The sequence below is a fragment of the Pezoporus occidentalis genome, unplaced genomic scaffold, assembly GCF_034315485.1.
Source record: "Pezoporus occidentalis ecotype Australia unplaced genomic scaffold, CSIRO_AGI_Poc_V1 ctg67, whole genome shotgun sequence".
Classification (NCBI taxonomy): domain Eukaryota; kingdom Metazoa; phylum Chordata; class Aves; order Psittaciformes; family Psittacidae; genus Pezoporus; species Pezoporus occidentalis.
This window is the reverse complement of record NW_026916019.1, coordinates 3,800,057-3,814,198: the sequence shown is the minus strand read 5'-3', so window position 1 is coordinate 3,814,198 and position 14,142 is coordinate 3,800,057. Positions and strand designations below refer to the sequence as shown.

At 42.9% G+C, this 14,142-nt stretch overlaps 1 protein-coding gene across 2 annotated transcripts; it reads right to left on the bottom strand.

The window, feature by feature from the left end:
- Positions 1-1,237: 1,237 nt before the first annotated feature.
- FUCA2 (alpha-L-fucosidase 2) lies at positions 1,238-11,935 on the bottom strand. 2 transcript variants are annotated; one of them, XM_062640822.1, is made up of 7 exons: positions 11,652-11,935; positions 8,626-8,813; positions 6,708-7,047; positions 5,900-6,110; positions 4,341-4,531; positions 3,281-3,389; positions 1,238-1,839 (listed from the first exon to the last, which is right to left on the bottom strand). In XM_062640822.1, exons 1-7 carry the CDS (start codon positions 11,873-11,875, stop codon positions 1,699-1,701), a joined length of 1,404 nt encoding a protein of 467 aa, XP_062496806.1. In that variant the 5' UTR covers positions 11,876-11,935; the 3' UTR covers positions 1,238-1,698. The 2 variants fall into 2 exon arrangements, with proteins under 2 accessions (XP_062496806.1, XP_062496807.1); XM_062640823.1 differs by lacking the exon at positions 11,652-11,935 and adding an exon at positions 11,304-11,564.
- Between the last annotated feature and the right edge of the window lie 2,207 nt (positions 11,936-14,142).

The following is a 14,142-nucleotide window of genomic DNA, read 5'->3' as shown; positions in this document are numbered from 1 at the left end:
GATGAGACTCGGGTTAATTTTGTAACAGTGTAGGAGTGGCAGACCAGGAGAAAGAATGTGCTGAAAAAAGTGGGAGTAAGCCCCTATTTGCTCTAATAGTGTCAGTTTCAAGCACCCTTTGAAAATACTCTTGTTGAAGGAATCATTATATGAAAAGACTTTTCTCTTTTTAAAGTGCTCAAACTCTTCCATAATTAATTTGATTATTGCCTCTGAAGGGCATTGGGTGGCAGTGTTACCAGTCACTTTTTAACAACCCCATTTCGTTGTGTGAGGTGCCTACATTTTAGAGAAAACTAATGATAATGACCTACGAAGAGCAGAGTAGCAAAATGAAGTCAGGCTGCTTTCTTCTTCTCCCACATATTTATTTTCATAAAGGAAAACTGTTTTTTTGCATAACTTTACAAATGTTATTCTAGAGAGTCACTCTTCAGAAAGCCTTTGCCAACTGATGCACATTCTTCTTGAACAAGCTGGGGAGGGGTGGTGGTGGCAAGGAGCAAACTTCTCTCGCTGTTAATACTAAAGGAACGGATTTCTAGAAGTCCTCTTGTTTATGCTGTTTAAACAGCTACACTATACACATTAACTTGTAAATATTTTATCTTAATTTGTATTATTACTTTTGAGCCTAATTGTCTGTATTGTAATAAAATATTTTAATGTAAAATTTTTGTGTGTATTCACATTACCAGCAGGAAGGGCAATAGCCTCCGTTGGCCCTTCACTTAAAATCCTGTAAGAATGAGCATAAATTATACAGTAATCATTTTGCACTTATTAACATTACTCAGGAAAAATAAACCTTGAATATCTATACTGAAACAATTCATGCTTTTTGTTGTCCTATACCTACCCCTCTTTGCAAACTGCATACTGCAGGTCTGTCCCTGCAAATCCTGACCCATGATGAGCTTGGGAATTTTGTAAGTCAGATGCAATCTACCCTCTGCTTAAAATGATGGCTCTGGACAATGCTGAGGCTCCCTAGCAACTCCTGCTTATTTCTCATTTATAAAAAAGCTTGTCATTGGAGTACATGTTTTGGCTTATTGTCCACAGGAGGCACCTTGGTAACTGGTTAAAAACAATGGCTGTAAACAGTCAGCTTTAACCATGTAATATTATATAAAACAGCCAAAACCCCTCCCACAGTGCTTGTATCTCAGTAATGGACAGAATTTCTTCAGAGTAATGCAGATGCACTACCCTGTTCCACTGCAACTGCCACTGGTTGCACACAACTGGAAAAAGTTCATTCTTTTCTCTAAACCAGACAGTTTTTACTGTACAGTTTTGTGGAAGTTAAGATTTCTTGCACTGAAGAAGGTAGATGACTGAGCAACTGACATTTGAATTCTGGCTTGAACTAGCTCTGCTTTTTCTCATGGCTTTAAAAATCTAGTGCCTCGTTTCCCTTATTTCCTTCCCCCTTTCCCATAACTTGGCAAGAAACTAAGTGGAGAGGTCAAGGTCAATGCTCAGTTTTTCACACAAGTTCAAAGAAACAAATTGTAGGCAGAGCTTCAGACTAGTTCTAGATTTCAAGAGGTTCATTCCATCCTTTAACAACAGGCCACCTTTCATGAGAAGTGAAATCATTGGAGTGTTGCAGTCAATCAAGAGAAACCAGTGATGAGAAAGTGAGCAAAACATCGTCATTCCCTGCTGCCCAAGACTCCAGCAGCATACAGCTCAGCTTATGGCAGTCAGCTGTAACGTCCAGCCCCACTGACATGGCAATTGCTTGGGAGTTAACTGAGGTAGAGCTACAATGATTCCTTTTTCTCCCAGCGCAATCCATTTCAGCAGTTCCTCGTAGCCAACCAGCTTCACCTGAGACAGAAATACACACTTTGATTAGAACAGTGCCTTCTCCATGCATGTGATTCTCAAATCATTGCAGTATTGACAAAAGAAATGGTGGTTGTCCTAGGTTCAGCAGTAGCAGTCATTTTTAGCTGGTGCAGTGCTGGTCCATAGCTACCTTACTAGCCACTATCCTTAAGTGCCACTTACCAACCAGATGAATGATAATTATTAAAGGTAACTGAAAATTAGTTGCAAAGTAATTACAATCAATAATTTACTACAAGGAATAAAGGTAGAGCTGGTGGGTCTCAAGACGTACTCAGAGCTGTAAAGAAGGTACATAATTTTCAGAAGTCTGGGATGGGATTTTGGTCTAAGCAGGGATCTAGGTGCCACAGTACACACCTTTGTATCACCTATTTCCCATAGTGGAACTTGTAGTCTTGAATGAGCACCAGTTCCTTACAGAGTGCAGCCAGGTATTGCAAACAAAGCAGACCTGGAGAACCCCTCTACAGAAATCACACAAACAGGGTGAGACACACCAGCTGCTAACATGCTGAAAACAGTGGAGTAGCTGAAGACCAATCAGCTATTGCTGAGGAACATCCTTACTCTCCTGTGCACATACACTCTTGATGCCTATTCAAGATTCATCTGCAACACTTCTGAAATTACTGTCTTCCCTGGCACAGAGTTGTCTTGGCTTAATGTCATATGGAACTAGTCCAGAAACACCCGTAATGCATTCATTTCAGCAGCTAGTGGACATCCAATGCATGAGAACAGCTAAGAAGAAGATAATCCCTACCTTGGATGCACAGTGTTGATACTAAGCCCTGGGCACCATCTGTTTTGCTCTATAAATTTGCTTCCATTGGGTTACACTGCTGATAATGTAGGTTCGGCATCATGTTCCTCAACTTCTGACCACCGCTCGCTGTAAGACACACATCTAGGGTTGCACTGCTCTACTACTTAGCCTCCCTGGGCATTGAAAATCTTTGTGTGCTTCCCTTTTGTGCAAGGCTTTGACTTGCACAATTGCAGCAATTACAGTCTCACCCAAATCAAGAGGACGACTATTTATAAAGAAAGGTCATGCTGAGTTAGAGGCTACAGGAAACAGGAGGGGCAGCACAGCTGTTTTCCCCTAGTACTTGGCCCCCTTAGTTTGCAAGCTAAAACATACCCCACCAGCAATTCAGTTTAATTTTGTTGGAGAAGAAACATCCCACTGGGAGGACTATGACAAAGAGGTCCCAGAATGAAAACAAACATTTGCTGGGTCCCTTCCAATGTACACTGTCCTGAGCTGTGCATTCCCAAAGAGGCCAGAAACTAAAAGAAACATGATGGAACATGACAAATCCTAGAGGTGTTTTCCTTCAGAGCATGTTCATTTCTTGCAATATTAAAAGCCTTGCTGTTCTAAAGGGGAAGAGTGAGGTGTGTTGTCTTTTACCTGTGTTTCTCCAAGCTTGGCTCGTGGCTCACCAAGTACCAGAGTCCCAGAGACCGGCCAGTCAAGGAAGATGGCATTGACTTTCCCCTCTTTAGGGCTGAAAGTGTACCTGGTTGGAAATAGGGAATAGAAATGCGTGTCAGTTTTGCCTTGTAAATTTTCTGAAGTGATGCATAGAGTGCTTTCAGGACTGGAAAAATGGATTTCAAGATTTAGTGTTAATTACATTTGCACACACACAACTGTCTTTTCAGGCAATTTATAGCCTTTGATAAAGTACTGATCCTTGAAAACATGTTCCAACAAACTAGATGTAATGGAGACTATTAAATAACTGAGTTCAGAGGTAAACAGCTGTAGTAACTGAAGCACGTATCTCACTGCTGCTCAGTAATAGAGGAGGGAGGTACTCCCTCTTTCTTTCCTTTAGTTAACAATGTTTTATTGCTCTTGGAGGCTAAGGCCAGATAGCCAGATCTTACTAGTAACTGCAGTAAAAAGACCCACTGAAGTGGAGAAGAGAGTCAAGACCAAAACCCTGATGGATTGTTAAGGTATTACATGCAGCAGCTGTGAGGCACAAAGGCAGAGGAGAGTCCAGAGACTGGCTGAATATAGGGACCAAACAATTGCAGTTCTCTTCCCATGCATTTTTACCTTAAAAAGTAATGCAGGATATGCTAGACTGGTTTCTAGTTTCTTTCTCTCTAAAGAGTGACATCATGTTTGTGCAGATAAACACTTCATAGCAGTTTTATTATATTTCCAGTTTTTTATATAGTTTCTGTTGCCAGCTACTCTAAGAAGCATAAGATCACTAAAGGAAACATCTGCAACCTTCCCCTCAGCCTCAGCATCATCCCAAACCTACAGTCTCTGACACCCGTTGCCCACCTATAGTTCTATACACACTTTTACGTGCAGTCAAACTGACAAAGGGGTTAATTTCTTCACACATACATAACGGTGGTGATTTCTGTAGCACCAAGTCATCATTAAGAATTTCAGAGGGTCACATACACTGTTAATGGAAGAGCTGATGTTGATTCAGTCACCTTACCACACTCCTGGGGTGGATGTGTCATTCTGCGCTCTCCATGGTTTTGTTCCATAGATGGCTTCTCCATTGACTTTCAGCCAGGCACCCATCTGCCTCAGGCGCTCCTCAAATATAACGGCGATGCAACCATCATGAGTGGGCCCAATATTCATCAGGAGGTTACCTCCACAAGACACTGTTTCTACAAGTTGCTGAAATGTTTTTAAGCACATACACAGAGCATATGGTCATAATTAATAAAATCATACATCTGAAGTACTTACCAAAGTCTGCCATACTGCTCCAGAATGATGAACTGAACGAGTTGTTACTGTTGCATGTTTAGACTTTAGGGATCATCCCAACAGCCAATACAAAATTTAAGCTCCTATGAAACAAAGCTCTGCTGGCAATTTTTATGGCAGAAAACAGACCAAAATACATTCTGCACCAGTATGTCCATCTGAACCTACATTAGAATCAGAGCCTACCACTTTTTAACATTTCGACTTCTAGGGTTTTACCGATAGAAGGGATAGATGATTTCTCTACATGAGAGAAGAATAAAACCAATAGATGCCACTTCAGTTTTACTGAAGCTAAGAGGAGCAACTTCCTTTTTATTCCTCTGTTTGATGCTCTTCCTGTTTTACAGAGACATCTGTAAAACATGAGCAGGCCTTCTAAAGTCCGTAAATATTTGTGTTCACATCCACACTGCCCTCCAGAGATCATGGACTGAGATGCACAGATAGCTGGAGATAAGATACTGAATGAATTTATATCTTCTGCCTCTGGAAAGAGGTTACTTTTATTTGAAATTCTCCTCTGCAAGACAGTACTAGTAACAGATTTAGATTAAGCAACAATAACAACCTTCCCCTCGCCACCTGAATTTTGCAATTAAATGCATTTATCTGAAAGATTGATCAGTCTTCCTGTCACTAGGTTCTCCTAAGCTTCCAATCTTTTTTTAATACTTTAGATTAGCAAAGGGAATCAATGCTCCATTAACATCAGTTCTCTGCATCTGCTAATGTCTACCTGTGTATCTGTAAGAAGAGCATTGGGTTTTTTTTCCTTTAAATGAAGTGGGATGAATGGAAAGTTTCTTGCTACGAGGTAAAAAGGCTATTAAGAGTCAGAAACTGTTTCTAGCTAGAAGGGGGAAAAAGATGTAACCTTCAATCAGGAGTTCTTAAATAGTGGCTGTGAAGCTGCAACTGTTTGCTTCTCATCAACTTGGAGGTGCAGTTACAAGAAAAACCTAGTAAAAAAGGTAATTATGAAACTATCCAGCTCAGTCCTTACACATGGGGGAAACAGCTTCTAAGAAACTTACTGAATTTTTACTAACTCATGCTTCTCTTGGTCATTTCTATGACATTAATAAGAATTACATGGATATTCCATCCTGCCAGTGCTAGGCTGGAAATGAACATTTATTATTTCATTGATTCGTTATTCAATTAAAATAATATTTTAATAAAATAGATATATAATAGAGATGCTATATAGCATAGCATAATAATCAGGTGGCAGAATCAGAAGTTGCAGGCAACATCTTTGTCCCACTGTACCTTCACCAAGTCCTCGATTGCGAGGTAATCTCCAAGCTGTGCGTTCCTCCTGTACCCCCACGACTTGCTGTCAATGGTCATGCAGTTCTCCCACTTGTGAGGCAGGAGGTGGCCAGGATTATACCGGTCACTGCAAGTGTAGAAGCCACCATGTGTACAGATGCTGCCAACCCCCCAGCGGTCATTGGTCACAACTGTGTCCCGGACTGGACTGGAAACAGAGAAATGTTATGATTTTTATACTATAAAATGCAGTCACAGCCAGTATAGTCCATTTCCACACACACCCCTCACAGAAACTAACATTTAGGATTACTTCTGTACTTATTAATTTACTACAATCAGAATAAGTGCTATTTCAGGAATCTTATTCTCATCCTTTGCTAGTAAAAGGTCCAGACCGGCATTTCTTAGGGAAATATGCTCCAGACTTTCATAAAGGTCTGCCAGAAATCAGCCTGTGCTTCACATCCACTACCAGATGTTCAGTCTGTGATGACAACAAGGTACCCATTTTCTCAAATTAACTTGCTCTCCTGTTTGTCTGTGCAGCAGACTTAGGGAAGAACATGAGTACATAGAATAGCCAACACCATCTTAACTGATTGATTTGCCAAATATGAAAAAGTTGTCTTCTAAAGCAAGCTTTGACAGCTCTAGGTAAGACCGGGATTCTGTATTTCAGGAAAATTAGTATTTAGTTAAGCCTTGCAAGTAGAGGTAACAGGTTTCGTAAAATATACAGAAAAAAATGAGACAACACACAACAGAATTTGAGTTGAAGAGCTAAGTCAGCATCATTATGTACCTGTCATTATACAGCCAGGCCAAGAAACCAGTACTGTTCCAATAAGTATCTGGTGCATTTCCATTCCCATCAGACCAAATTATTTCTGGTTGGTACTTGGTCACAATTTCATAGAGTTCTGGTAATGATTTACTAGTTGGAAACTTTCTTGTCATAAAGGCATTGGCAGCATCCTCAAGGAAGAGAGGATTAAACCATTCGAACAGGGAATGGTATAACCCAAAACGCAAGTCAGTCCTGTTTCTAACAGATGTTGCTAGTTCAGCCACAAGATCTCGTTTTGGTCCCACATCAACAGCATTCCAGTTCCAAGAATATTTGGACCCCCATAAAGTAAAGCCTGAAAACAGAAAAATGGAAGGATAAGAAAGGGAAGCAGAAGAGGGGAAGTTACAGTTCCTCTTTCTGAAATGTAGTTTACAAGTGTGTTGCAAAAAATAAATATAATTAAAATCATACATATAATAATATTGTTATCATGCTATACAGTATGTCTACAATCTGTTTATGCATGATAGTAGCCAGAGCACCAGAACACTATGCCAGATATGTTTATGCTTTTTTTTATACATACATATATATTTATATTTTCCAGTTCTGTACTACTTAGGATAATTATTCCTTCTCCTTAATTATTCACTCCATTCATATATCCCAATTAGCCAAAAATACAGCAATTTTCAAGGCATCTACATTTTCACTGAATATACTAATACAAACTGTGAATACACATTCAACAACTGAAATATAAAAGGCTTTCTCAGCTGCAGAAGGCACAAGCTACCATTTGGCTCAAAGACTTGTCCTCCCTTCTGTTTATATCTTATGCGAATGTTCATTTCTTATTTGTCTGGACACTTACAACAGCTCAATCAACTCCTCAGTGCATATATATAAACTCCTGAAACAGGTTTTAAAGTATCAGCAGGGATTTAACATTTCAGACATCCAGCAATCCAACACAAGCGCAAGTACTACTGCACTGCAGACTTCAACCACTGGCAGAGAAGCTCCACGCTCACCTTCAAACTGCTTTATACTCATTGTCTAATAAATCTTGTGCTATTTTTGCGAACCGGATACATGCACTTGTATCTATGAGACAAAACAAGCTCAAAATTCATGCCCCAGGCTACAGAACAGACTAAATGAAACACAGTTCTCTTGAAGTCACTGCGAATTACACCATGGGAATCATCAAGATTTTATGTGTGTCAGCAGAGATGAAAATTCCCAAGTTACCAGTCTTGAACCCACATCTCCTCAAAGACCAACAACATTCACTCCATGCACTTTCATATTGCATCTTACTATTTTGTACTTTCTTTGCTATCATATTTCCTTACAACTACTTTCTTTTTCTTTACTCTGCAAAGCATCTTACAATTGCAGTGCCAAAAAATCAATCACACCTGTGAAGTTACAGACCTAGTTCAAAGTTTTGGCTTCTATGCACTGCATCAGGAAGAGCTATTTCCTTCTAACTCTGAAGCTGACCCCTGGAATATACTCCTAAATTCCTTGGAGAAACCTATGGAGCTCATTAACTGCCTGTACACAGTGGCTCTCCATATGTTAAAGGTGCAGAATTCACTTTTTTTGTTCCTCAAGCAATAAATTTCACAATAAAAAATAAACGACTGTAGGAAGCTCAGCTGCCCCCACTGCTTCAGGCTGTCTTACCTATGGCTAGAGAACAATGGCACAATCTATTTTTCCTCCTATGCAAGCTTCATGGCCATAGCTTTTGTGTAAGAAGAAAACACAAGCACATTTCTTGGGTGGTTCATTTCCTCGGCTGGGTTGGGGCAGGTAAGACTCTGGCTTTCTCTCTCTTAGAAAGTAGGAAAGTCACATGGATTTTTCCACTGTTGTCAGAAATGCACCAATTACTAACATTCACAGACCTTCCACTTACCTTCATGATGTTTTGAAGTTAAGACAACATATTTTGCACCTGAAGCCTTCAAAATATCTGCCCACTGGTGGGGATCAAAGAATTCTGCTGTAAACAGTGGCCCAAAATCTTCATAACTGAAACCAGGTGGGTAATTTGCCTCCATAAATTTCACATAGGGCACTCTCTTTTCCTTCTGCCAGTACCACCTACAAAACATAGAGCAACACATGTCTGCTGGTATATTTTTAGACAAAGAAAATAACTGAAATCACCAGCTCCTATTTGAGTTCACACTTAGAGGCACATGCAGTGGCAGTATATGACACTGTTGGTATATGACAGTGTAAGACAAAACTGCTTCAGAACAGTATTAATTATCAAAGATTTCCTTTTCTCTGTCCTCTTTGGCCATGCTGTACATCTTTCAAGCACTACACTTTCCAAAAGTCCCAGAATTTCATTATGGGCAATGCAACACAGCAGCTACACTTTGGCAAAATGGCTCAGTACCCAAATCCCAAAACTATACCAGAGGGCACAGGCTGACAGTCCATGTAAGCAGCTCAGGTAGCACAAAGAATGCACTTTTTCTGGACTAACATCGCTCATGCTCCTCAAGTCTCACATACCAGGCATCTCTGCTCTGCCCCACACACTGCAACTCCTGCAGCCCATAAATATGCAGGCCAGCAGCTTAACCTCTTTGCCAGCCCAGAGCTCTACACCAAGTGCAGTGGAGTGACCTGTTGCATGAGCAACTACCCACAGTCCCAGAGCAAGAGAGAGCTGTGCCTGCAGTGTGCTGCAGCCACTGCACATGTGAGGCTGAAGCAAAGACACCATACAAGAAAGCATGTCTTCCCACAGCAACCTGCCTCTGCAATAACCACGCACACTTAAAAGTGCACATCTGTCACAGGCTTTAACATGCAGGCACACACCCACCTGCCTACTAGTGCACACAGATTTAGGAACTACAAGGAAAAATTAACTTATGATGTATTTTTGCATTCCACCAAGCAAAGACAGAGACAGTTCCTATCCTGTACTTCCCTGTGGCAGTGATCAGTGTTGTCACTATTCGCACTGGTCTAGTCCACAGCAAGGCTTGGAGCTTGGCTCTGTGGTCCAAGAGTGGCCTCTCACCCTCCTCATGTGCAGATACCATAAGTTACCAACAGAGTACTATTTATTTTCAACCTGCTCCATCATCCACTACCTAGCAATGAAAGAGAACTCCAGAAACAGCACACAACAGTCCTTACTGCATAATCAGCCTTATTGCTGGAGGCCTTTTAACAACACCATATGCTGTGACTGCTAATGCTTATGTAGAAAAGGGTCTGAAAGCATTCACCTTTCTATGAATGAAGTCAACAGCAAAATTCCTGTTGGCAAATTTAGGCATAAATGAAAACAAATTGAAAGCAAATGAATAAACCAGGCCAGAATCTGAATATTTGAAGCATGTTTCCTTGTCCTGTCCTGGAGTCCAGAGGTGGACTCTGACCTCAGTTCTGCAAGACGACAGTAACTTTATGGATATTGCTGTAACCTTCTCAAATAGAATTCAGCACAAACAAGCACAACTTCTGATAGCCAAAAGGGGGAAAAAAAAAAAAAAACTAGAAGAAAGAGCTGAGACAGCCTTCTTCATTGAAAGAATCTGGATAAAAACCCCACCCCACTCTGATTTTGAAGTGTGTAATTGCATAAAGAAACAGGTAACAGCCTTGCTTCTTTCCCTTTGTCACACTATTTGCTAACATGAGCACTTCCACTTTGACACATTAAGATTCTAGAAACATTCTGACCAAGGCTGAACAGCCGCAAGGGAAAGGTGATGTTAAGTGTTTATAACTTTCCATCTGAAGCTGCTAACACAGGACCTCATCATCTGACTACACATGCTGCTTGAACCCAAAGTTAGCTTCTTCCCATCCCCACTGGGAAAGTACTGTATTAGTAAGTGGAGTCCACATTAAAAAACTGCTGAAACTCTTGAACAGAACTCTGATAAAAACAGAGAAAACATTGTCAGAGAACAGCATTTTGTTTATATTGATGTTAGCTTGTTTACAAATATTGTATTTAAGGTTTACTACAGCTCTGCCACATAGCTGCTGTTATCTTCATATTGTAAATAGTAATGTGAGTCACTTCAAGTCATACAGGAAGTATTTGGTAGAGCATGGAAAGAAGGCAGCAAAAAGAATGCTGACAGCCAAGGGGCCTGAACCAGTGAACACACACAAACCAGAGGTTTCATTCAGCCTTTGAATACAAATTATTTGAAGGCTCAGCGTTTTAGGCTCTTTTAAGTGGAAAGTACCCTTTAATAATAAAAAAGAAGAAACCCACAAGAGCAGAAAATGTGCACAAGCAAACTGCAGGCAGCTTGCCAAGCAAAGGCAGCGATGGGGGGAGTGATGGACTGCTGCGCCTCCCAGACAGCGCAGTGCGCCAGCGACCAAGCAGGAGCTGTGCAAGGCTTCTCCAGAGCTGGAGTCCCCCAGTGCCTGACCTCACAGCGCCTGGGGAGAGCCCCTTCACCGATCCCTTCACCACAGCCCTGGAGAGGTCTCCTGCCGCTCAACGAACCGCCTCTTTCACAACGCTGTGGAAAACCCGCCTTTCAGCTCTACAAGCCAACATATTCAAGAGTTTTAGGACAAAGCAGACACGGTGAGACATACCAGAAGCACATCAAACTCCGCTTCCTTCGTAAACGGCGCCATAAAGTCCGTGGCCTCAGGTGGAAATAAACCTCTTCCCACACACCTCAGCTCCAGGGTCAGCGTGGAGAGGGGCCTTAAACCTAACCATCGCTTTAAGGGGGCCACACCAAGTCAAACCCTGCCTGCCCAAAGAGCAGTTTTCCAAGCAAACTCCTCAGATCGCTGGCACGACCCAGCTACAGCAGCGGTACCTCGGTTCGACCCTCCCAGCCGCCCCTCGGCGGCAGCGCCAAGGATGCCGGGGCCTGTGGGTGCCACCGCCGGGGAGGCCCAGGGGCCGGGCAGGCCAGGGGCCGGGGAGCTCACCAGAACCACTCGCTGCCGAAGCTGGGCACCGAGAACACGCCCCAGTGGATGAAGACGCCAAACTTCGCCTCGTCAAACCAGGCGGGCAGCGCCCGGGTGTCCAGCGAGCCCCAGGTGGGCTCATAGCGAGGCCGCCCGTCACCACCCGGCGGCCGCGCCGGCAGCAGCCCGGGCAGGCTCAGCAGCAGCAACAGCGGCGAGGCGCGGCCTGGTGAGCCCGGCATGGCGGCGGCGGGTTAGGAGGAGGTGGCTCCTCAAGGCACGGATCCCGCAGCTGCACGACCACGCACAGCAGAACAGTACCCGCTGGCTAGGGCATAAGGCGGGCCGGGACGTGGGGCGGGCTCTGGCTCTCCCCGCCCCACCGCCCGTCACACCGGAGCCCGCCGCCCTCTGGCCAAAAGGTATCCTGTCCCTAGCACCCTAGCACCTAGCAGGTGAAGAGCTCTGGCTCCGGCCGTGGCCTTGCTAAGGCTCATCCCCGCCCTCCCCGGCGAAGCCAGCAGCGCCGCGGACTTCGCCTCCTGTACATGGAGAAGCGCGCCAGCCTTTGGAGGCGTCTTCACCGTCAGTGCCATGTTATCTCGGTGCTCGATCACAAATTGCCACCTGGATTTTAAGGATTTTAAGAAAACGAAGTAACTGAGTTCTGCCTTGGCCAGCACCCCACAGTGCTTCTCCAGCCTCCTCCGGCCCATGGCCTGCTGGCTCAGCCTGGCATGGCCCATTTCTGTTCTGCTTGTCCCGGGAGCACTGTCTGTCTCCTTTAGGGCTGCCTGCCAGGGTCTGCTGGATCTGCTGCCCCATCCAGAGCTGAGTCTCATCTGCAGCCAGGGTCTGCTGCAGAGGTGGCCTATGAGACCTGCTGGGTTTGCCCTTTCTGCCTGCTTCCAACCACAGGCTCAGCTTCCCTTCCCTTTCCACTTCCCTTTCCCAGGAAGGACAGGGTGTGACGCTTCTTGCTCTGTAGCTCCTTCCAGCCCACTTGTACATACTGGCTTCCAGGGCAGAGAGGTGCCCCAAAGCCTGCCAAGAAAGTCTGTGTGGAAGCTGCCTCCATTCAGTAGATGACACTTGACATTTGTGCTGTGACCATGGGTGGCAAGCACATATTTTAAAAGATGCCTCTTCCAGCTTTTTTTTTTTCCAGACTGATGCTTCTCCAGTCTTTCCTGATGCCCAAATTGTATAGTTTTGCATCAGACCCTGGGATGCAGCCATGGCATGGCGTATGTGAAATAATTTGACTTAATCAGTAAATACTAACTTTCCAAAATCATCACCACAAATGGAAAGTTCTTTGGCAATCTCATCAGAACTGTTAAAAATGAATGAGCAGGCAACTGAACTAATCTCTGTCCACCTGGGAAACCATACACTTTACTGCTGTTCTGTGGAAACAGAACTTCAGTTTCCAGAGCTATTAACCACAGTTGCTACATTTCATCCAGAAATATTGAAGGGCTCTGAGAAGAGGCACTACATATCTTTTAAATGTTTTCATTTATATTAATTGATGACTGTATTAAGTTAGAGGCTGATAAAGACCATTGTGACTTCCATGTTATCATTCTTTCTGACTGTTCACATGACTCTGATTTGCAAAAGCAATTTGATATCACAATAGGAGCCTCTTCAAATGTCTTTTACATTTAGTGCTGACCTACTTTCTTTCTGTCTTCTTTTACCTTCTCCCCTTTACATATCACTTTGCTTCACAAAAGGGATCCTTAAACGTTTTTGACCTCTCACTACGATATCTTTTCTAGTTTATCTTTGGATTTCTTCATGTTCTCCTTCTCTTTTTGATCACACCAAAGGATAGCAGACTCTGAAGCTGCACCTTTGTGTGGGAATTTTGAAGTAGACTCTGAAGCTCATTTTGCACAGCACACCAAAGTTACAACTTTGGCTCTGTGGCTCAAAACGCTTTGAATGAAAAGTGATGTAAAAAAACGTCAGTGGGCTTTGGGTCTTACCCCTCATATCAGTGACCTGCCATCGACCTTGGTGAGATTTAGAGCAGGAACTGTGTATTTCAATGATGAACTTGACCACATATTTAAAATTTAAAATACTAAATATTCATAAATTCTATTAATAAATAATCTATATTATAATAGATTGTGATTAATTATTAATGAAATATAAATAATTATTAATAAATTAATAATAACAATTAATAAAAGAAGTAGAAACCACCTCAGTAAGTAGCAGTCATGAGTTACACTCCTGGTTAAGGCATAAGCAGGTTCAGAAAATGTCACCAGCCCACACAGGCACAGCTACTGAAATCTTCAACAAGGGAAAAGGTCCTCAGTGCACAGCCACATCTGTAATGATGCAAGCTGCAAAGGGTAAACAATAAAAATAGTACCACTGTAGGATTTTGTGAATAACACAAGACCAATGTCTGCAACTGCAGGAAACCTGGGTGCACTGCCCACCTGCGTGATGCTGGAGCCACCAGGCCCTGGCCAAAAAGGCAGTA